We start from the raw sequence: 23,394 nt of genomic DNA, 5'->3' as shown, positions 1-23,394 counted from the left end.
CTGGGAGAGCGTGGTGGTCAGCAGATGCTCTCAGGGTCCTGGGCCAGCGCCCTCCTTTCCTAGAGCTTTCCCCTCTCCTGGTGCGGCTCCCCTTCTCTGCCCTTGCCCACCTATCCTTCACCTCCTTCACCTCCCCTCCCCCTCCCGACACAGCTAAAGGAGGAGGACAGCTGCCACTTATCATGGGGGGTTGTGGAAGGTCCACCTCTGAGACTCTTGGTTGGGAGCAGAGCTAGTGGCTGTGAGCTCATGTGTGTGCCCTTGTGTATTGTGTGTGGGGGGTGTGCAGAGCAGAGTGCCCGGGGCAGGTCACATCTAAAAACCCAGTCAGATTGGAAGCAGACTCTGCGTGTCCCCCGGCAGTTCCTGGCCACCCCTCGCTGACCTCCTTGTTCCAGGATGGCTCCTGCTGGTTCAGGGCCTGCTCTGCTGTTGCCTGTGGCATTCATGGGCCTTGGACCCAGGGAATAGAGTCATGCAGAGAAGTGGGGCTGCCCCTGCTTGGCCCTTCCCCTGCTTGCCTCACTTTTCAGCTGCCAGGGTGGGGGCAGAGCACCCAGGGGTACAGTGTGAGATCAGCAAGGCGGGTGCCCGATCCTTCCTGCTGTCTTTGAAGCCTCCCTCCTCCTGGCTGTGGTTACTACGTCAAGCCTGTCCTGAGCTCCATTTTTGGCCTATTGTCAAGCCCTGGGTAGAGGGCGGGGAGGCCCGAAGACCTGGTGGACCCAGCCATGCCCTGGGGGATTGCAGCCCTGGGTGAGGACCCTGGGCTGGGTAACGGTGGCTAGAGGCTTCCCAGACCCCGGTCTGTGCTGTTGGTGACTGAGCATTCTTGGTTTGGCCACTCTCCTTTCCAAGGTAACACTCTCCCCTTCTCTCTTGGCTTCGGCAGGTTCTCCAGAAGCTGGGGAAGGCAGATGAGACCAAGGATGAGCAGTTTGAGCAGTGCGTCCAGAATTTCAACAAGCAGCTGGTGAGTGTGGGTGGCCCTTGGCCTTAGGGAGTTTGTGAAAATTTGGCTGCCAGGTGGAAAATGGCACAAGCTGAATTTGTGGAGTACGAGAGCTTGGAGGAGGATAATCAGTTGTGCTGACAAGATCATGTAAGACTTCCTGGAGAAGGCAGCCCTGGCAATGCATGCTGGGAAAGAAGAGGGTTGGGGTATGTACGCTTTAGGTCCTTGGTAGGAGGCATAGAAAGGGTAGTTGGGGGAGGGGGAGGGTGGGATAGGAGCAGGCAATAGATTGTGGCCAGACTCGGGGAGACTTTGCACGTCGGGGCAAGTGGGAGCTATTGAAGCTTCTTGCCAGGAGAATGGCATCTGCAGCAGTTAGCGTGGGGGCAGAGCAGGCTGGATTTGATTTGGGCATCTGCTGAGCATGATGTGTGCCTGGCTCTGTGGCAGGCTGAAGGCTGGGCTGTTGGGAGGCGTCCACAGCCATCTCCAATTGGCCCGGGAGCATTCTGAGAGAGGGCTGAGAGCAGCTGGGAGGGCTGGGGAGCAGCTGGGAGGGCCGGGGAGCAGCTGGGAGGGCCTGGGAGCATTCTGGGAGAGGGCCAGGGAGCATTCTGGGAGAGGACTGGGAGCATTCTGGGAGATGGCCGGGAGTAGCTGGGAGGGCTGGGAGCAGCTGGGAGAGCTGGGAGCATTCTGGGACAGGACTGGGAGCAACTGGGAGTGCTGGGAGGATTCTGGGAGAGGGCGGGAGAGCAACTGGGAGGGCCAAGAGCATTCTGGGAGACGGCTGGGGAGCATTCTGGGAGAGGAACAGGAGCAGCTGGGAGGGCTGGGAGCATTTTGGGAGAGGGCTGGGGAGCAGCTGGAAGGGCTGGGGAACATTTTGGGAGAGGGCCGGGGAGCAGCTGGGAGGGCCAGGAGCATTCTGGGAGACGGCTGGGGAGCATTCTGGGAGAGGACCAGGAGCAGCTGGGAGGGCTGGGAGCATTTTGGGAGAGGGCTGGGGAGCAGCTGGAAGGGCTGGGGAACATTTTGGGAGAGGGCCGGGGAGCAGCTGGGAAGGCCAGGAGCATTCTGGGAGAGGACCAGGAGCAGCTGGGAGGGCTGGGAGCATTTTGGGAGAGGGCCGGGGAGCAGCTGGGAGGGCCACAGGCATTCTGGGAGAGGACTGGGAGCAGTGGGGAGAGGCCCCAGGGCCAAGTCGGCCTTGACTTGCCAGAGGGGCTCAGCCTGACAGGCTTCCCTGGACAGGGACTGGGGAGCCACCTTGGCTGCTTGTCCTTTAGGCCAGTTATGGGAGGAGTTTCAAGGCCCAGGTAGACCCGGTGGCAAGGATATCTACTGCCTCTGTGACCCTGGACAATTCCTTCCCAGGGCCCCTTGGGCCTCAGTTTCCTCACCTGCAAAATAGCGGCTTGAAGAAGAAACATGGTCTTCGGTTCTGATTCCATCTCTGGGAAGTCCTGCAGCATGTCCCTGCTCAGCTGGCTTCATCGGGTTGTGGGTTGCTCTGAAGGCCCTTTAGGAGTTGCTGTGGCCATGGGCCAGGAACTGCTGTGTTTGACAGACATCTTTGCAATCCTTGAAATGGGGGCTGATATTCTCCTCATTTTGCAGATGAGGCACTTGAGTTTCAGAGAGGTTACGCACATCTTCCAAGGCTATGTAGCTGGTGTGTAGCTCTGTGGCCTTTGGCTCACTCTCGAGTTTCCTCTCTGGAGCTGATCCCTTGTCCTGAGGGCAGCTGGCTAGGCTGGGGAGACAGGTTAGGGGTGGAGTTGGTGGGGGCCCCTTAGAACAGGCTGAGCTGGCCGGGCACTGTGGCTCATGCCTGTAATCCCAGCACTTTGGGAGGCCGAGGCGGGCAGATCATGAGGTCAGGAGTTCGAGACCAGCCTGGCCAATATGGTGCCTCTACTAAAAATACAAAATTAGCCAGGCGTGGTGGCATGCGCCTGTAGTCCTAGCTACTCAGGAGGCTGGGGCAGAAGAATCTCTTGAGCCTGGGAGGCAGAGGTTGCAGTGGGCCGAAATCATGCCACTGGACTCCAGCCTGGGCTACAGAGGGAGCCTCCGGTCTCAAAACAAACAAACAAACAAACAAACAAACAAAAAACAGGCTGAGCTTTGACAGAGTGAGGGAAGCACAGTTGGGAGCTGAGGCTCTGTGTGGCCTGGCCCCAGGGCTGAAAGCACAGTGTTGCTGTGTCCACTGTCCCTCAGAGTCACCCTCTCTGGGTCTCTGACTCTGGGCAAGCAGTCACTCACTGCTCCTCGGACAGAGGGGTTAGACAGAGAGGCGAGGGCTAAAGATAGCCAGTGCTTCAGGCTGCCAGGTGGCTGCTGGGCTGTGGGTGTGGAGCAGTCCTGAGATGGGCCTCTGTCTGCCCTCAGGCTCGGGTTTGGTGAGGTGGCTGGCTTTTCAGGGGCCAGGGCTGGCAGTTGGGGTGGGGGTTTTAAGGTCGTGTTCAAGGCCGGGGCTAAGGCAGCCAGCCAGTTCTGGATTTGATTGGTGTGTGGGGATGGCAGGGTGTGGGAGTGGGGGTGGGGACCAGGAAGGAATGGGGTGAAGGTCACTGTTGTTGGGGGAGTGAATTCAGGAGGCTGCAGTGGGCTTGGGGGCCCTGGGAAAGGAGAGACAGAATGGGGCGTGGGAAGACTGGAGGCAGAGCTTTTTTTTGCCCCTTATTCTGTGACCCCCAAGCCTAGTGGGCCCAGTGCTAGGAGGGACAAAGATGGCAGGTGATTCAGTCTTTAAGAAGCGAAAACTCCCACCACTTCCTATGGCGGTGGGGGGCCCTAGGAGAGGGTGTAGATCACCCTGCTGTCACCTGCTCTCACAAGGACCCAGGTGCACAGCCCCTCCTGGGCCCACCAGGCGCTGGTCACAGGAGCACCCCTGCCTTCTGCCGCTGCTCTGAGAGCCCATGGGGCCTGCTTTCCCCTCCCCCAGAGTACCGCACAGCCAGCACAGGCGCTTCTGGAAGCCAGCCTGGGTCTCCAGGGCATCCCAGCTCCTCTTCCTAGGGGCCGTCTGTAGCTTTCCAGGCCGTAGGGCTGTCATTGCTGTTTGTCTGTCACTGAGGTGGGGCAAGTCTGATTCCTTCTTGTCCCCGGGGCCTCCCCAAGGTTTTGCTCGAAATGGGCATCCCTGGCTATTGCGTGAAGGTCGTCCCCTGAACTGATGCCCGAGGGGTGAGAGTCGGAGCTGGAGCCAGAGGGGTCCATGTAGGAGGGCCGTCCCTGACCCTAGACCCGCTGGGAACACAGGGACTTGGGTGCTCAGGCCACCCGTGGGGACTGATCTCCAGGGAGGCCCAGAGAGGGCTTGGGGATGCTGGCTGAGCCCAGCCCCACTGGAGCTGCTCCAGGCCCTTCCTGACTCCCCCAAGTCCTGTAGCTGGGACACGGGCCGAGGTGGGCAGTGGCTCCCAAATCTTATCTTCCCCCAGCTGGGCTCTGTGAACTCTGGGACCTCCAGAGAATTCTTTCTCAGATCCCTGTTTAGGGGCTGAGGGAGCCGGTTTGGAAGCAAACACACACTGCTCTGTACTGGCCTGGGCGCTGCTCTGCAGGGGGCAGCTGGCTGGGGCCTCAGTCGGGGGAGGGCTGTGTCTACCCTGGGGACTGAGGAGGAGCTTAGGAAGCCAGCTGCAGTGGGCACAGGGAGGCAGTGCTCCAGCTGGCCCCTCGCACATCTGCGTGCCACGTGCCGGCGCACAGCCCAGCGTTGTTTGGGAAACACAAGGAGCCCTGGTACAGCCTGAAGACCAAGGCCGGGGGAGCACAACGACCCACCCCATGGGGACTCCTGTGGCGGAGGGGTGGGTGGAGGGAGCTGAGAGGTGTGGCCGGGATGGTGGAGGCTTGGCAGGGAGAGAAGCTGGATCTGGAAGATTTGGTGACATCAGGGGACACAATAGCATCCCGTCATGAACACACTAATCCTCGTCTCAACCAACAAAGCCTTTAATTGTGAAGACTTAGGGTGGCTGTGTCAGGAGTGAGGTGGACCCTTCCTCATTCCTCGGCCCCGCAGGGTCTCCATCCGACCCCCGAGTGGAATTGCGGGGAGGTCTCCATGTCCATGGAGTGGCCTTCTGTTTCTTCACTCCGTCTCACATCAGCGGGCCTTGAACTGGGATGTTTGTAAAGGTGATGATTAGCCAGTGTTTTACACCCTGGCTAAAGATTACACCTTTAATCTACGGGGAATTAAAGGAATTTTAGAGTTTTTTTTTTTTTTCACATGTCCTCTCTTTAAATTATATATCCTGTGTGCTGCTCTGAAGCTCTCCCTGTGGATGTCTCTACTGTCACACAGAAGCATTCATCATAGTGGGCAGATCTGCGGGTTCTCAGGGCCGCATCACTACCCGTTACCCACAAAACACACCGCGGGCTGCGTGCCCAGGCTTGGAGGGTCTCGTGGGCTCTCCCAGTCTCTGTGTGACTGGGCCGGTCGCTGACCCTCTGTCCGCTTCTGTGCTGCCAGGTGAGGCAGTGGTGTTGAGAAGACCACCTGGAAGGTGCTGGTCCCCAAGGCACCAGGGCAGGAAGAGCGGCCCCAGCTAAGGACAGGGAAAGACCTGCAGTGGGGAGACAGAAGAGGGTTTGAGGGTGCTGGGGGTGAGCCTGCGGAGGTGGCCGGGTCCCTGCTGGCCTTCGCCTAGAGACTGACCTGAACGGATGGGACCCACCTTCCGGCTCTTGCGCAAGTGTGAAGCTGGCCAGACTGGCGCTCTGCAGGCATGCTGGGTCTCCTGGGACCATGGCCAGCTGCCCCTCCTCAGGGCAGGAGGTGTCCAGAACATGGGTGTCCCTGAGGCTTGGGCTGGCAGCAGACAGAGGAGGCCAGGGGGGTGCCCTTCCACTATGAAGATCAGCCTCAGCCACTGTTGCTCTCCCAAGCCCCGTCTCTGCCTCGCGTTCCTGTCCTTAGCATGAAGCCCATCTCCTGAGGCCTTCCTTCAAGCTCCAGAGCCTGGGCTGTCTCACTGGATCTGAGGAGTGCCAGGCAGGGATCATTCACCTTCCATTGAAAGACAAGGAGAATGAGGTTCAGAGAGGCTCACTAGCTTACTTAGGGCTGCGTGGCTAGTAAAGGACACAGCTGGGTCTGCATGGCCTCAAAGCCCATGTGCAGCCCATTCTTTGCACATGGCTTCTGGAAACTTCCACAGCTCACTGAGCACAGTCTCAGACCTCAGGGCTGGCATCGCCTGTTGTTCACCCCTCCTGGAACCTGGAGTTCTCCACTCAGCTTTCCTGGCTCTGGTTTTGATGTCCCAGAGGGAATTGAGGCCTGGCCCATGCTTCTACCCTCTCTGCTGGCCTTGCTGTCTCAGGAAGCCCCTGGAGGCTACTCTCCCAGCTCAGGGAGCTTCACCACCCAGCCCACTGCCCCCTCAGCCTTTTCCCTCTACATCCTATGTCCCTGCTCTCAGCCGGGCCAGTGAGTCCTGGCCATGAGCCCTGCATTCTGCCGCCCTACTCTGATGCCGTCTCTTCCTTAGGTCTTCGGTCCTTGCGCAGGCTCACACCGGGCCCTCTTTTCCTAGTATGAGGCAGTGGGAGCTCTCTGTCCTTGGGCACCACCTGAGCTTGTGGAGCAGGGGTCCTGGCGGTCACACCTGCCTTGTCCATACTCCTGTGCTCGTTGCTTACTTGTCGGCAGGTGTCTGAGGGCAGGTCTGTGAGTGCTGCTGCTGCTGCATACTGGTGCTGTGCTGTATGTGTGTCATTCAGCCGTAGCCCCAGCATGTCATCCCGGAGGGGGGCTCTTTGTCTTCCTGCCTTCCTTCCCAGGCTGAGAATGGCATCTGGAAGAGGGCAGGTGCCCACAAACATGGGCAAGGGTGCCTATGGACACAGGGCTCCTGAGGCAGGAGTGGTGACCGTAGCTGCTGTCCTGTTGGGAGGTCAGCTGATCCGTGGCTGCTGTCAGGAGAGCAGCCTGGTTCATTCATGTGAGGATGGTAGGAAGGAGAGGGGTCAGGGACTGGGTGTGCCATCAGTCCCTGACTTCATCCTTGACCTTCTCCTTGCAGACTGAGGGCACCCGGCTGCAGAAGGATCTCCGGACCTACCTGGCCTCTGTCAAAGGTAGGAGGCAGGCAGGGCGCACCTGGCCCATGTAGAGCTGGTGGGTACAGAGCTGGGGAGGGTGGGACAAGGGCTATCAGTGGGAGGCCCACATACTTCCTTTCTGTCCCACAGCCATGCACGAGGCTTCCAAGAAGCTGAATGAGTGTCTGCAGGAAGTGTATGAGCCTGACTGGCCCGGCAGGGATGAGGCAAACAAGATTGCAGAGGTGAGCATGGGACAGGCGTCCCTGCCCTTCTCAGAGGGCCCTCTGGTCTCAGCTCCTGTCCCACTCTGCTGTGCCCTCTGGGGCAAGCCTCTCTGGTTCTCAGGCATTCGCGTGCTGTGTGCCCTGGGGCAAGCTGCCTTCCCTCTCTGCGGGCCTTTCTCCTGACTCGCCCTCACACCAAGGTGGGCAGATGGTGGATCGTGGCTGTCCTTATTTGTGTGTTATGGCTCACGACTCACAAAGCCTCCCTGGCTGACCCCAGTCCTCCGTGTATCTGATCCTCACAGTCACCCCAATAGGGCAGGAACTTTTACCCCATCTTACAGATGGGGAAACTGAGGCTCTGAGAAGCCACCGAGCTGTGAAGAGATGGGGCTGGGGCTGGTCCCTGCGAGGGGAGCACTGGGGTGGGTGTGGCCCAGCACCCCTGGTGGCACTGTGGTGCTCTTGCCTGTCTCAGAACAACGACCTGCTATGGATGGATTACCACCAGAAGCTGGTGGACCAGGCGCTGCTGACCATGGACACGTACCTGGGCCAGTTCCCTGACATCAAGGTGAGAGGCCCACTTGCTGGGACCTTCCTGTCCCTTTGGGTCTCAGGGCTATGGGAGGAAGCCTCACGGCACATGTGTGTGTGTGTGTGTGTGTGTGTGTGTTGCTGTGGAGTGGCTGGCTGTATGATTGTGGAAGGTGTAGAAGGGTGAGTAGGACCTAGGCGTGGTGTGTGCCCTGCAGGTCCCCTGTGTTTATACCGATGTGTGCTTGGAAGGGTATGTGTGCATGTCACCTGTTGTCTGGGTCTACATGGTGGGTGTGTTTGTGTGGTTGTGTGCATTCACAAAGCCTGCTGTCTCTGCTGGGCCTGGGTGAGTGCTAGGAGCTGGCAGTGTCTCTGGTCTCCACCGAGGTGAGACCACATGGTGATGTGCACATGGCAGCCTGGGTTGACCATTGGGTTGGACGAGATCCCCTTGGCGGGCAGGATGGGGGTGTCATGCTCATGCTGGCCTCAGGGGCCCCCAGTGCAGATGCCTCAAGCTCCCCGAGTCTGATTGTTCGTGGCTCTGGAGATGAGAAGCCAGGGGCCAGGCCAAGGAAAAGACTTGGCTGACACGTCACCAGCTGGTGGACACGGACACATGGGCTCATGTGCAAGGAAATGGTTTCACACAGTGGGGCTGGGCTGCCTGGAGGGGGTGAGCTCTGTCACCAGGAGGGTTCCAGCCACAAGGGCTCAAGGGTTCCTGTGGAGCTGGGGTCTCCTGCCCGCCCTGCGGGTCCATCCAGGGTCCACGGGACCTGGAGCCTCAGCAGGGGTGCCAGGCCTCGCTCAGCACCCTCCTCTGTCTGCGCTAGTCACGCATCGCCAAACGAGGGCGCAAGCTGGTGGACTACGACAGTGCCCGGCACCACTACGAGTCCCTTCAAACTGCTAAAAAGAAGGATGAAGCCAAAATCGCCAAGGTAAGGGCTGGAGGCCGGTCGGGGCCGCGTCTGCAGGAGGCTGAGAGAGGGCGGGTGTCTAGGACCCCAAGGGTGGAGCCTTCCTCCTGCCTGGCCCCACGTGGCTGAGCTGGGGGTGGGGACGCTGCTGGGCCCAGGCCGGTGAGTGAGAGGCCCCTGTGGGTGCCTGGGTGAGGTCCACTGTAGGCCCATTCCTGCCCCCACCCCTGTGCCACCCCGGCCCCTCAGCCCTGATCCAGGCCACCAGCCAGCCTGAGGATGGGCCTCTTGGGTTTCCCTGGAACGGCGCCGCCCTGCCTGGCGAGCCGGGTGGAATTCGTCACGCGATCCCAGGCGACCTGTCCCTGGCTGGAGCGAGCCAGTAGGTGCACAACTGGCCCCACTCATCCTGTGATGCGGGGCTGGGGCGGCCCCCTCCTCCGGGCAGGGCCTTGCTTGCTGGGTCCCCTGTGCTGCTAACCACAAGCACCTTTTGCCTCTGCAGTTGGAGTTCACCCCCTCTCCTTGACCCCTCGGGCTCCCCCTAATTCTGTCGGCCTCAAGGGCCCATATCTGCTTGGGGCGGCCCCCGCGCGTGGGGCGTGTGGACGTGCATTTAATCTGTGTGTCTCTGTTTCTCTCTCCCTACCTCCCTGGTCTCTCCACCTTCCTTTGCCTTGACCTCCCCACCCCAGCCTGTCTCGCTGCTTGAGAAAGCCGCCCCCCAGTGGTGCCAAGGCAAACTGCAGGCTCATCTCGTAGCTCAAACTAACCTGCTCCGAAATCAGGTGACACTGGCTTCTAACCTTGCACGTGCTGGCGCCTTCCGGTCTGTCGTCCTGTCCTCTTGCCCTGCGGCGGAATGCAGGGCTGGTGTCTGAGCCCGGCCAGGGCGGGGTTTTTCAAAGGCCTTCCCTGGGAGAGCTCCTGCTTCAGAGGAGACCTGAAGTCAAATGTAGGGGTCAAAGGAACTGGCTGAGGGGCTCTGTGTGACCTGGGTGGGGGCATAGGTGTGCCCACTCCGTGTCTGCGTCTGTGGTCGTTCCTGGAGACTCCTCTGAAATCCTAGTGGCCCAGGAATGCCTTTGAGCCATTTGTCCTCTGTGAGGGCTCCTTTGGGGAGGGAGGCGACATCTTCAGGCCCCTGTACTGCCATGCCTGTCCTTCAAGCCTCGTGACAACTCCGAGATCATCTTGAATTTACTGAGCAGACCAAGCTGCCCAGAGAGGCACACCACAGCTTCCTCCCAGGGCCCCACAGCCAACAGTTAGGGGCAGGGTTGGGGCTCTCCTGACTGAAGCCCCTGCATCCTTTTCCTGGGACTTGTGGTCCCCGTGGTGACTCTGGAGGAGTTACTGGGAGGACCCTCCAGTCTGGCTGGGATGCTGAGACCTGGAGGGGAAGTATGGGTCCCCGGCCTTTGGGGATTCATGGAGGGCAAGTGACCAGCACCGCAGTGTTCCTGGGGGGCTTCCTGGAGGAGGCTCTTTTTACAAAACTCCTGGGCCATCTCACCATCCTGGCCATAGAGCTATGGTCTTCTCAGCCCCCTGTCCTCCGAATGGGTCACAGTGTGGCCAGGGACCTCTGGATGCAGTGCCCTATGAGAGGTGGGTTTTCTCTCCAGTGAAACTGAGGCACATTTCGGTTCAGTGTAGTCACAGCCTGGACGCGGCCCTCACACTTCTTCACGTTCCCGAGGGGCCAGCAATAGGGGCCCGGCCCAGGAGGTTGGGTTTCTCTCTGGGCAGCTGCCCCATTTTTTCTGAGCTGCCTGTTGATTTCATCATTTTCATGGAGTGCCTGCGACGTGGAGCGCTCTGGGTGGGCTTGGCATGGCTTGCTGTCCAATTTCTTTTTCTTTTTTTGAACGGGTCTCACTCTGTTCCCCTGGCTGGAATGCAGTGGTGCGATCATGACTTACTGCAGCCTTGATTTCCCCAACTCAAGCAATCCTCCTGCCTTAGTCTCCTGAGTAGCTGGGACCACAGGTACACATCACCGTGCCTGGCTAAATCTTTAAGTTTTTTGTGGAGACTGTGCCTCATTATGTTGCCCAGGCTGGTCTTGAACTCCTGGGGCTGAGCGATCCACCTGCCTCGGCCTCCCAAAGTGCTGGGATTACAGACATGAGCCACTGCTCCTGGCCTGGCTGTCCAATTTCTCACCTGATCTGCTGCCTGATTTCTTTTAGGCCAGCGCTGACTTTGGAGGCACTGAGTGCTGACAGCCTCATCCTGAGATCAGGGTGCCCATGGAGAGCCAGGGGCTGGGGGTGACGCCTAGGGGCCTTCAATAGGCCTGAGACTTCATCTGCCTCTGGAGGTGGAGGAGGAACCAGGGGCTGGAGTGGGTGTGCCCTGCCAGTCCGTTTAGCACTTGGGCTAGAAGGGAAATGGGACTACTGACTGAGGGCTGGGGTTTCTGAATTATTTTCCCTGAAACAGGTGAAATGTTTTTTTTTGTGGATGGGAGAAATCCTTAGGAGGCTATGGGGCCTGCCCAGTGCTTTTGGGCTCCTGGGACAGGTGTGGTTGGGACTCTGGAGGGAGGGCCTGCCCCCACGCCCACCCTGGGGAAGCAGAGAGAGGGTGAGGCAGGCAATCACATCTTTGGGTGCTGGGCTGTGAATGTTTCACAGTTTGGCCAAACTGGCTGTCTCAATTGGGTCCCATCTTTATTTGAGCACATCCTCCTTGTCCCCACCCCACTCATACCTGGCTGGAGGCAGGACAGCCTTTAGAGTGACCTGTGGGCAGCTGGCTGGCTGTGAGATGGGACAGCTGGGACTCCGGGGCTGCCCTGCGGGGGGACTTGACTTTGGGGAGACAGTGCATCCTCTCTAGGCTGTACCAGGGGAGCTGACCGGCTCCATGAGGACCCTGGGCCAGTTCTGAGTTGCTCTCCACACCTGCCCTAGCGTCCTGAATGCTGTCCTCGGGACCCCGGACCCACGTGACTCTTAGCTTCAGTGGAGCTGGGGTGGGGGCACTCTCTCCTCATGGCAGACATGGCAGACAGCCCTCACCTTACTCCCTGCCCCTTCCACATGCTTTCGAAAGAGCCAGAATATGAGGAATGCCAACCAAAGGGAATACAAGACACAGGTGCTGACTTCAGGAACTCAAACGGAACTGTCCGGGCTCTGGCTTTCCATGGCGTTGCTGAGCTGTGAGAGCGTGGCTGGGGGCAGATGTGCCCCCAGACAAGCTGCAGTGCTGTCTTCACTGCTGTCCCCACCGTTGCCATCTGGGCAGTTGTGGGGGTGGTGGCTGCATCCTCATGGAGAGGGGGTCCTAGTGGGTAGAGAAACCGGGCGGTTCAGGCAGGTTCATGTGGAATGTGGGACTTTAGACCCACTCTTGGCAGTTGAGGGTGGGGAGTATGTGTGATGGTGCTCAGCTCACAACAGTACCCCTAGGAGTCACTCATTTTATGAGTTCCATAGAACCGTGGTTGGCAGCCCCCCTTCCAGGTACTGGGATGCCCAGAGGAGTAGGGCAGAGATGGCCCACCCATAGCCTGGAGAGGGAGGAGGGACAGTATTCCTCACCCCACCCTGGTGTGGGTTCCCCAGGGCCCCTGGATCTAAGAGAGGCATGCATGTTTGAATAGACATTCTCCCTGCCCCCCAAATCTGCCTTTAAATTTTTATTGGATTCTAAAAAGTCAGGCAAGGAGCCCACACCCACTCTAGCGAGTCGCTGGAGGTCACTTGTCAGAAGCCATGGTGGCCCCTCCTCCAGTCCCAACCCGAGTCCCTGGGGCAAGGGGCTGACCTGGGCTAGTCCTGCTGCCTGAGACTGGATGGGACGGCTGGCTAGGCTTGGGGCAATCGTGTGCTTTGTGGTTAAGTGGCCTTCCGGCCATCTGGCTGCATTTGCCAGAAGGCAGCCCAGCCCAGGCCCCAGCCCAGGCCCCAGCCCCGGCCTGAGAACGTGACGCTGCTGGCGGGAGGTTTCCCTAGGCGGGGCCTGACACGTTCCTGGGCTGTGACTCACACCCTGAATCTCTGAGTCACTCTCCCCGGCAGTGTCCTCCTGCAGTGAGCCAGCAGAGCCCCTTCCCCAGGCGGGCGGGTGGGCTGGGCACCAGGCGGAGTCTGTGACTCACCTGCCGCCTGCAGTCCCTTCCCCAGCACTCTGTGACCTTGCGATGGGGCCTGAGCGCCACCGCCTGGTGGGTGTGAGCGGCCTGGAGGGCGCAGGGCCTGCCCTGGGGAAGGTGTGGGCCAGGAGTAGGACCAGGCACCGCCCAGCCGCCCGGCTGCCTCCTCCCTGGCCCTGCACCCTCCTCTAGGGTCCCCCTGACATTTCTAGAGGTGCCTGAGTGGCTGCCTCTGGTCTCCCTCTGGTGGAGACAGGTCCCAGGAGAGAGAGGGCTTTGTGGGAAGGACTGTCCCCAGGAGGTGAAGTGAAGGATGGTGGCTGGGGCTGCCAGGAGCTGGCCCTCAGAAACGGGGAGGGAGCACTCAGGGGCAGGGGCGGTGGGGGACAGCGACAGATGCTGCCTTGAGAGCCAGAAGGCAGTGGCAGGACTGGCGCCTAGCCTGAGGGGGTTCATGTGGAAGTGGGCAGGGTCCCCACTTGGCTGGGTCTGGGGTCTGCATGTCCTGTGTCCAGCTCGCCAAGCCCTGGACTTGCCCCTCTTGTGCTCTACTCGCCGCTCACTGCCCTCCCGGCCACCTGGGCCTCTTTTTGGCAACGGCTGCTCAGCCCTCCCTTTTGCAGATGTCCTCAGGGTCCTGGAGGGCTGCAGGGGGAGGTCGCCAGCGTGGGTGTCCACATCCAGTTCAGCCTCTGTCTTGCCCAGAGCCCTGGTCCTGGTACACTGGCCAGGAGGGGTGGGCAGGAGGTGGGTGGATTGGCCATGGGGCTGGGCTGGCTGGGACAGACACCCAGCAGAGGGGAATGACCCGTGCTGCTCTCCAGGCCGAGGAGGAGCTCATCAAAGCCCAGAAGGTGTTTGAGGAGATGAATGTGGATCTGCAGGAGGAGCTGCCCTCCCTGTGGAACAGGTGAGGCCCGGCGCGGTGCCCAGCCTGTGTGCTGCGGTGCCTGGGCCCTCTCGGGTTTATGTCTCTGATGCGCATGTGTGGTTGTTTGTGGGTGAGTGTGTTTCTGAGTTGCTGCCTTGAACTGCCTGTTCACCTGGCCCCCATCCTTCTGCCCATCTGTAGCCGCGTAGGTTTCTATGTCAACACGTTCCAGAGCATCGCGGGCCTAGAGGAAAACTTCCACAAGGAGATGAGCAAGGTAGGCCCTGGGGACTCCTCTGAGGGGCCACGCTCCACCCTGGCCAAGGGTCAGAGTCAGAGTTGTGGGAGGGGCGGCCTGAACTCCTCCTTCCCTGGCAGGTTCAGCACACACTAGTGACCACAGCGCGCCCTCCATGCCCTGTGGAACAGCCCCCTTCAGGAGTGCCTGGGCCCCAGGGAGTGCAGCAGGGCATGCCGGGGAGGCTGTGAGCGTTTTCTGGGTCCCGGCCTGGGCAGACCACCTGAGAATGTAGACCAGGCCCTCTCAAACTGTGAATGTGTTCTCTAGCAGCCTTGGCCCAGGGAGTGCAGTGTTAGACAATGGTGGCAGTTTCTCCATTTGTAGGAAAAAAATTACCAGCATTTTCTCAATTTTAATTTTATTCCCATGTTTTTGAGACATTTAAATAGGCCTGTTTCGTCTGCACGAATCCACTGTGCGACAGGGTCTGGACTGATGAGCCTACCTTTCTCTGTTGTGTTATTTTCATTTTAACCTATCTGGCAACTAAAACGCAAAGGTGTTGAACTTTGCAGTTGGAGAGACCCAGGGCTGGCACCCCCGCCCCCAGTGGTGGGTCTGACTTTGTGTCTCGGGCCCAGAGGGATGAAGTAATGATGGTGGAGTCCAGGCCCAGGGTTGGAGGAGGAGAAGCAGCTTGGGGCCTCTCCTGACTCACACCCCTGAGTATGGTTTCTTGCCTTTTAGACTTTCTCTTTCCTTCTTACCTTTTCCCCTTTCCCTTCGAAGATTTGAGACAACTTATGAAAAGTTTAAAAAACAGAGAGAGGTGTTTTAGAGAAGGAACATTTATATAAAATTAGTCTGTAAAAATATATGCCACAGGGCATAGTTATTTATAAATAGGATGAAAGTTCGGCTCTGAGCTCCCTAGTGGCCAAATCAAAGAGAGGAATATTCTCAGTAATGAGAATCACCACGTGTGAGGAATAAACCTTCTCTTGTGCCTGTGCTTTCAGTGAAATATCCAGCAGTTGTAGTGTGGTCTGAAAGCATCTTGGCAAAATGACCTTAACAATTAAGATCAACAGTCCGCCAAAACAATTTTAAGAGAAAATGTAAAAATAGTTCATGCTCTATGTGGCATTTTAGGATATCCCTATAAGTAGGAGGGAAAAAGATAGCTTCCAGAGACAACAGGCATTAGTGATGTAGCCCACTGGCCCCGTTTTGTTGCCCCTTGGTTTTTCTAGGTTTGGTGTGCTGGTTCCTTGCTCTCACATATGGGGAAAGAGGAGCTTGTTCCTGGCCAGGGGCCGGGGGTGGTGGTCAGAAGCAGAGGTGTTTGGGGAAGGTGGGGCTGTTTGGTGGCCCTGGAGGCCCCCCACCTCCTCACTGTCTCTCCCACAGCTCAACCAGAACCTCAACGACGTGCTGGTTAGCCTGGAGAAGCAGCACGGGAGCAACACCTTCACGGTCAAGGCCCAGCCCAGGTACGTGCGGGGAAAGCCCTGGCACCCCTGACTGTGTGCACGGCAGGGGCAGGGCTCCTTCCTCTGACCCTGCTGGGGCCCTCCCTGGTCCCCTGTGAGTTTGGCCTTGGAGGTCTAGGGACCTTCCTGTCACGGCCTCTCTGTGCTCAGGGAAGCAGGTGAAGGCAGGTCTCTGTCTTGAATGTCCCTGTCCCTCTGGCTGTGTTCATTGAGGAAGGAGCACTCTGGGGAGTCCACGGGTCCCTGAGCCGGCGGACCCCCTCACTGTGGAGCAGGAGCATCCGGGGTTGGGGTGGGCAGCCTGCTCAGCTTTGGGGACTGGGGGGTGTGAACAGCCCCATGACTCTGGGGCGTGCAGTCCTCTCAGAGCAGGGAGGTAGCACCGCCCTTCCCTCTCCTGCTTCTGGAAAAGCTCACGTCCCTGGATGGCAGCATTCTGCTCACCCGCACGGACGTCCTCTTCCTGTCCTCAGCCTGGGAAGCCCAGCTGCAAGGAGATCTCTGTTTCCTGAGGGGGAACCATGGGGGAGGAGGGAAACGCCTTGCTCTCCTGGCTGTGGATCAGAGGAAGCAGCGAGCCTGGGACTTCCCCTCCCTTCTGGCCATGTCTGTGTGTGTGTGTGAGGGGGACTGTGTGCGACAGGTGTGTGTGCATACACACACGCACATCACAGCAGAGCGCAGAGAGCACCGATGAACTCTGTAAAACGGGGTGACCGTCTGCTTCCTGGGGTATTGCCTGGGATGATGAGGATATTGGGTGGTGGTGGTTGCCCCCTCCTTCCCTGAACGTAAAATAGTTGTGGCTGAGAGAGGGGCCGTGGTGACCTGAGGCTGGGAGTGGGGAGGTTAGGCAGGAGGCGTTGTGGTGGTTGCGGGGGCTGTGGGGCGGTTGTGGAATAAAGGCCAAAATGTGAATCCAAGGTCGGGCAGGGAGGGGCAGCTGCCTGGCCTGTAGGCACAGGTGGGAACACTGGGATGGGTCAGCAGGGGGTAAGCGTGGCCGTCCTGGCCAGAACCATGGCTCCCCTCAGGAAGGAGGTGGAGGGAAGAGAGGGGGGCAGTGGAGGCCCAGGAGTCTCCCTTCCAGCAGAGTGGCCTCTTGTGCATTCTGTGCTGGTCTGTTGGCCTTTTCTGGCACTCTGGGCACACCTGGAGCTCCTGGGGACTGGGACCACAGGCAGGGTGACTCTCCCCTGCCCTGAGCCTCCTGCCCCTCACCAGGCCCTGTTAGCATCACCCGGGGCACCTGGCCACAGCAGGGGCCTGCCAGGGCACCCTGGGATAGCAGGCCCAGGCCCTCTGCAAGGCCTCTGGCACTTAGGAGAGGCTTTTGCCCCTTTGTCCTCTGAGCAGAGGGGTTGGCCAAGAGGGAAGGGGACGGGCCAGTTTTGCCCCTGGCCTTTCTCCAGAATGAAGGCCTCCACCTCCCATCCGTCCCCACAGAAAGAAAAGTAAACTGTTTTCACGGCTGCGCAGAAAGAAGAACAGGTACCGGCAGTGAGTGCTGTGGAGGGGCGCAGAGGTCCGCGCCCTGGCCGGCCCTGTGCATGCGCCTTGCGCCCTGCTCCCAGACGCCACTAACCCGTAACCTGGCTCTGTGTGCAGTGCTGCCGGGCAGGGCTGTCTGTGTGTGTGTGTGTGTGTGTGTGTGTGTGTGTGTGTGTGTGTGTGTGTTGGGTGGGAAGGCGGAGGCGGTGCGGGGCGGGCAGGCCTCTCAGCAGCTGGCTGGATTTAGCATGTTCCTCTGGGTGCCCCTCACTTGTCTAGCTCTGGGTGGTGCCCGGGCCACCAGCGCACTTACCAATGGCAGACGCGGCTGGGAAGGAGACCTGGGGAGGGCCAGGGAGGTGACACTGTGGCACGGTGGGGTTTTTTGTTTTTTAAAAAATTCTATGTGTATGCTATATACTTACATATATTCTTTAAGGAGAATACATGCCCATAAAACACAGATTCCAAAAGGAAAGATGGCGTCAGCGACATCTCTTAGGCTGTTCCACGGTTTGCCCTCAGGTGACTCGGTCACTAGTTCCTGCTGGATGCTTCTAGATCTGCACTGTCCAGCACAGAAGCCAGTTACCCCATGGGGCTATCAAGCACTTGAAACTGGCCAGTGTGACTGGGCAGTGGAACTTTTCATTTAAATTACACATAAATTTCATTGATTTGAGTTTGCATTGCCACCTGTGGCTAGTGGCAACCGTATTGGGCAGCACCTTTCTAGGCCTCTCTGTGCAGGTTCTGGTAGAGAATTTTCTCCCTGCACCCTCGTCCCTGTGCGGGGTGCACAGCATCACACCACCTCCCCCTCGGGTTCTGGCACTCAATGCCATGGCTCAGGACCTGTCCCCTCCATCGCCAGCTGCCCACTCCTCTGTGATGAGGACGCCTCTCTTAGTTTGTCCAGGCCTTGCTTTTGGCCTCCAACGGCCTAGAGGACAGGAGAGCCAAGGTCTGGAGACATGTACCAGGGTTCTGTGATGGACAGGCAGGGAGGGCAGCCAGGCGGCTTGGGGGCAGCAGGCTGGGGAGCAGCCCCCAGAACAGAGGGGCTGCTGCCTGTGGTGTGGGAGACTCACTGTGCCTCTAGGATGTCTGGCTTCCTCCTGCTGTGGATCTTGGGCTGTCAGCATGGGCCCTGGTGGACCCCATGGAGCCTGTGGTGTTGTTGGTCTGGCCTCTGCGACAGATGGTTCCAAGGTGCCTGCCTGCACTCCTGGGGACCATAGACCTCCAGCCTGGAGTCCCGCCTTGGGCCGTTCCTGTCTCTGAGGCAGGCTCCCCACTTCCAGCCCCCCAAGCCCAGGTCCCTTGGCTCCCCCAACCCTCCCGCTCGCTCTCTCGCTTTCACACACACACACACACACACACACACACACACACACGGCTTCACACCTCCATATGCACACACCTCTTCATACAGATGTCAATACATTTGCCCCTCTGTCTCCTGTGCCTCAGTCCCCCAACACTGGGCTCCCTTTCTTGTCCTGCCCCCACAGTGACAACGCGCCTGCAAAAGGGAACAAGAGCCCTTCACCTCCAGATGGCTCCCCTGCCGCCACCCCTGAGATCAGAGTCAACCACGAGCCAGAGCCAGCCGGCGGGGCCACGCCCGGAGCCACCCTCCCCAAGTCCCCATCTCAGGTAGGAGTGATGTGTTGGTGGCAGGTCCGCTGCCCTCCCTCCTTCTCCTCTGGCTTTGCTGTTGTCCCCCATCCTCCCACTCCTCTGTCCCCTTTCTGGCCTGGGCAGCTATGGACCCGATGCTTTGCCCAGTGGGGGTTGGGTCTGGACCTGGGTCTCCTTCCCCTCATCCAGCCTGGCGTGCTTCCAGGAGGCATCTGTGACTGCTCGCCCCTCCCCAGGGCCCACCCCTACTGCAGCGCCCTCCCCTTCCCTCTCCCTGGTCTTTTGGCTGCTTGACTCTTTCTCCATCTTCTTTTCCTCCCTAGCAGAGGCTCTGGGCGCTCAGCCCACAGAGCATCCAGATCTCCGGAGCGGGCTGCCTGCCCCTCTTCCTGGCCTCTCTGTCTTAAAGGGGCCGGAGGGAGGAGCCCAGCCAGGTGGCCATGCAGGGCCTTTAAAGGGACAGAGAGAGGAAGGGCTCAGTGGAGAGTGTGGGGTGGATAAGGGGGCAGGTCCCAGGCTTCTGGACTGTCCCTGTCTCCACCCCACCTGCCCCCAGAGGGCCCTCCAGGTATCTGCAGGGCCCTAAGCGCTGGCTGACCAGGTGGGGGTGTTCTCATAGCCGGGCCTCCTGCACCTCCCAGTTTTCTGCCGCCACCCTGCTCTGCTGGTGACTAGGATAGCAGGGCTAAGGACATGGTGGGAGCCTGCACCGACCAGCACTTCCCCTGACCTGGACATGGTGCCAGTGCCTTCTGGGGTTTCATTCACTGAGTCCCCACAAACCCCCTGTGAAGCAGACGCTGTCATCACCCAACCCATGAGGAACCCAGCCTCATGGGTGCGTGACCTGCCTGAGGTCCCCCACCTGGTGGGCAGGGGTGTGGCCTCTGCCCCATCCTGGTGCCACGCTGGCTTCCTCTGGGACACACTCGTCTGAGCTGGGCTCCCTGTGGGCAGCCCTATGCCCTGGGAGGTGGAGAGAGGTGCCTGCGGGAAGGGCAAGGTGGGCAGAGCGAGGCTGGGGCCCGGCTGTCTCTCAGCCATTGTTTCCTTCCCCGGTCTTCTCGCCAGGCGGGTGGAAGCCAGACCCTCCCACAGTTGGCCAGCGGCAGCCCGGGGCCTCTCTCCCTCTTCTTTGCTCTCCCTGTCTCCTCTTCCCTCACCTCTCTCTTATCTCTCCACACAGCGTTTCTGGACCTCCTGCCTCAGTGTCCCTCTCGGGGGTGGCCTGCGGTCTTGGTGTCTATGTCGGGGGCTGGGAGGGCAGTGACTCTTCATTTGCTGCGCCCTGCTCAGTGGCCTGGGTGGGGCTGTGGCCTGGGGTGTGACTAACCGTGTCTTTGTCTCTGTCTGTCTCCCCCAAACCCCGTGCTCTGCTGTGCCTTCCCACGCGGCTCCCCACCCGCCGCCGACCCACAGCTCCGGAAAGGCCCACCAGTCCCTCCGCCTCCCAAACACACCCCGTCCAAGGAAGTCAAGCAGGAGCAGATCCTCAGCCTGTTTGAGGACACGTTTGTCCCTGAGATCAGCGTGACCACCCCCTCCCAGGTCAGCCGCGGCCGCCGCGGCCCAGCTCTCCTCTCTTCCTGCCCTCTCAGGGCGTGCATGGCCTTCATCCTCTATGCTTCTGTCTCAAGAGCCAAGAATCTGGCCAGAGAGACTGTCAGTTTCCCTCCTCACCCTTCCTTCCCTCCGTCCATCATCCTCCATCATCATCACCCATCTCTGAGCATGTACCAAGGCTGGATGCAGGGCCACAGAGGGGAAAGGTGCCCACCCCTCCCGGCACAGCAGTCACGTCAGCAGTACCCTTGCGGTTCAGTGGGTGCTATGGCAGAGGGAACTGGGGAGTGTGGAGGCCCCGTGGTGTCAGGGAAGGCTTCCCGGTGCAGGGAGAGTTGGAAGGCTCTGGAGTGGCTGAAGCACCTGGACTTCAGCTTCCACAGCTGCTGTCAGGCACTTGAGTGCGGGGGCAGTGGCCAGGCTTCAGAGCACAGCTGCTGTGTGCACACTCCCTGAGAGGTGTGCATGCCCAGATGCAGCAGGGAGCCACCCAGGGTGGCTTGGGTCTCTCCCAATGGACCCTCGGCTCAGCTGTGGAGGTGCCTCTGGGGAGCCCGGCCCACTGCCCCAGGTCTCACGTCCTTCCTGGTGGGGGCCGGGCGGGAGTGTCTTGCTGGAAGCGCCACTCGCCAGTGCTGGAGTGGGCTGATGTGTTGTCAGATTTGCCCAGGGGTGGCCGGCCTTCCCTGCACTCCCCCAGAGCTGACTGCCTCCTCAAGGCCAGCCATCCAGGCCTCGGCCTCCCTCCTGTGGTGAGCCAGGGCCCTTCCCACATGGGGAGCCTCACCTGTAGGGGAGGCTGTCCAGTCCAGGCTGTGGGGCCTCCAGCAAACCCCTTCACACAGCTCAGATGCCTAGTGGGGATAGGTTGGAGGGTGTGAGTGTGGGGAGTGGCTGCTGGGAACTGCGAACAGTGGTCGCTGCTAGGAAGGGCTGGGAATGGCGGGCCTCAAGCCCCTATGCAAAGACTAGGGCTAGAACTAAGGAGCTTTAGATCCAAGGCTGCAGGTGTCTGGGTAAGTGACACAGGTGTCAGGGACCTGGCAGGCTTGGGAGCCCCTCTCTGTGGGATGGTGGCAGAGGGCGATGTAGGAAGAGCAGTGTGGGGTCAGGGCTGAGGACCTCCAGGGCTGCTTGCTGCTGGCCTCCCTGGCTCGAGCGTGCCTCCACCCTGGGGATGCCCAGTGTGTGTGCAGGTGAGGGAGATGGGATGGCATGGACACTGGCAAATACTGAGCGGGGAGTGGTGCCAGCCACTCCCATTAGGCCTATATCCCATTAGGCCCCCATTATGCATCATGCCCCCATTTAACAGGTGAGGAAAGGAACCTAGAGCATGTGCCGCGGGCCCACGCCAGAACAAGGTGTGCCAGGCCGGGAGGTGGCCCAGAGACCACCCGCACCCAGGTTCTGAGCACGCCTGTCTCTCTATGCCATACCTGCCTCCCTGGCCACCGCGTGTGCCATCTCCAGGCAACTGGTCTTCCTGGTCTGGGGTGGGGGAGCCATGACCTTTGGGTGGAGCATGGGGCAGGGGTGGGCTTGCCCTTGTCCATGACGCTGGTGCCCACGGGCTTCCCAGCTGTGGGGTGGTGAATAGCCTGTGTCCCTGCATGGAGGGACAGTCCCGGGTCCGCATGGCGAGGTGCCACCTGCCAGGGCAGGACAGCGAAGGGATGGTCAGCTCTCTGGCGGGTGACCCTCCCCTCGGCACACGATGGGTATTGCTGCCTGGGTTGGCTGACTTCTCTGAGACAGGAGGGAGGGGTGTTGCTGGGGTAGGGTGGGGGCCGCTGGGGAGAGATGCTGGCTGCCCACTGGTTGGAGGCACCTAGGAGCTGTGCACAGGCGTCCACGTGGCTCTTTCTTCAGAGACGGCCGGTTATGGGGCAGAGCAGTGACCTCCCCACCCTGGCTTCCCCAGACAGGGCTGGACCTAAAGGAAAGTCAGCTGATGGGATGGGCCCAGGGCAGGGCTTGGGGCCTGGGGCCTGGGGCCCCTGGTTCCAAGGAGTGAGTCTATTTGGCCTGGGTTCTCTGACACCTCGGCGTGGCCATGTGGACTGCTCCACGCCTTGTCCCCTGAGCTGCGGGACAGCTGGGTGTTCTTAGGACTGAGGGCCTTGGGTCTCTCCCAACGGGCCCTCAGCTCAGCTGTGGAGGTGCCTCTGGTGAGCCCGGCCCACAGCCCCAGGTCTCACGTCCTTCATGGTGGAGGCTGCATGGAAGGGCACCCCTGTCCGTGCCCAGTGCCTGTAAGAGTGTGTGGAGGTACAAGATGGAGACCGGAGCCGAGCCACTCCCCGCTCCTCAGAAGGCAGCTTGTGCCCTGGGCATGGGCATGGGCATGGGCGTGGCCGTGGGCATGGGCGCTGTCCAGGGCTCACTGGAGTCATTGTTCCCGCCCGTGCCGGGGGCTCTAAGGAAGCCCCTTCCTCCCCATGCTAGTCTGGCCCAGCTTATGGGGAGGCTCGTCACAGTGTGGCCAGGGCCACCGTGTCCCATCCCTGGGGCCATGCCTGTCACATGCCTATTCCTGGGCTCACTGGAAGGGGATCTTGGGGGGTGGCTGCTGGGGAGGGGTCAAGGGCCTCCAGTTTTAACCCAGGTGCCCCAGGTGGTTCTGAAGCCCCTGAATGTTGAAGACCCCCACTTGGAAGCTTGGCCTCTTGGGCTTTGTGGGCTGGCCCCACCCTTTCCTCCATCCCTGGAGCTGGCTGGTGGCGGTGTTGCCACAGAGTGACCTGCCTGTCTGGGGTTGAAGAAAAGCCAGTGGAAAGTCTCTGCCTTTGGAGCTTTCCCAGTCGGGAGCACTGACGGTGGCTGTGGCCTGGTGCCACCCTTGCCACTGGGGAGTAGCCGCATGAGCTACTCTTGGGCAGGGAGCGGAGAGGAGGTGCAGGCACGGGGCGGGCGGGGGGTCGGGGGCGCCAGCTTGTGGATGGAGGTGGGAGAGACCTGGGACCTGGCGCTGGCTCTGCGGGGTGGTGGCCACGCCTATGACTGGGAGTTTGAAGCGGGCACCGGGGTCGTCCTCCTGGTGTGGGCGGGAGCCTGTGCGGGGGCGTGTGGCTTTGGGCAATGTTCCTGGGTGTGAGGTGGATGGGCTGGTGCCTGGGCTGTGTGCCAGCGTGTGCATGTATGTGCACTTGCTCTGTGCATGTGTGTCGCATGTGTGTGTGTGTGTGTGTGTCCATGCGTGTGCCTGCATCTGCAGTGTCTGCCTGGGGTGAGGGCTCCCAGCTTAACACTAACTGCTTCCTCCT

General features: G+C 60.1%; 1 protein-coding gene across 18 annotated transcripts in view; it reads left to right on the top strand.

The window, feature by feature from the left end:
* Positions 1-23,394, top strand: part of BIN1 (bridging integrator 1) — a 59,140-nt gene that overhangs the window by 29,709 nt on the left and 6,037 nt on the right. For 4 of the 18 annotated variants that reach the window (XM_017877321.1, XM_017877318.1, XM_017877326.1 and 1 more), the window contains exons 2-11: positions 893-973; positions 7,009-7,063; positions 7,178-7,272; positions 7,733-7,828; positions 8,631-8,738; positions 13,650-13,735; positions 13,898-13,973; positions 15,348-15,430; positions 18,436-18,580; positions 19,985-20,113. In XM_017877321.1, the coding sequence (XP_017732810.1) occupies positions 893-973; positions 7,009-7,063; positions 7,178-7,272; positions 7,733-7,828; positions 8,631-8,738; positions 13,650-13,735; positions 13,898-13,973; positions 15,348-15,430; positions 18,436-18,580; positions 19,985-20,113 (954 nt within the window). Of the gene's footprint in view, positions 1-892; positions 974-7,008; positions 7,064-7,177; positions 7,273-7,732; positions 7,829-8,630; positions 8,739-9,412; positions 9,506-13,649; positions 13,736-13,897; positions 13,974-15,347; positions 15,431-16,876; positions 16,922-18,435; positions 18,581-19,984; positions 20,114-23,394 lie in introns of all 18 variants that reach the window. The other 14 variants (XM_017877332.1, XM_017877327.1, XM_017877333.1 and 11 more) reach the window with 7 other exon arrangements.

The sequence above is a fragment of the Rhinopithecus bieti genome, unplaced genomic scaffold (assembly GCF_001698545.2).
Source record: "Rhinopithecus bieti isolate Rb0 unplaced genomic scaffold, ASM169854v2 scaffold_10223, whole genome shotgun sequence".
Taxonomy (NCBI): Eukaryota; Metazoa; Chordata; class Mammalia; order Primates; family Cercopithecidae; genus Rhinopithecus; species Rhinopithecus bieti.
The sequence above is the reverse complement of the archived record's forward strand: the minus strand, read 5'-3'. Positions and strand labels throughout refer to the sequence as shown.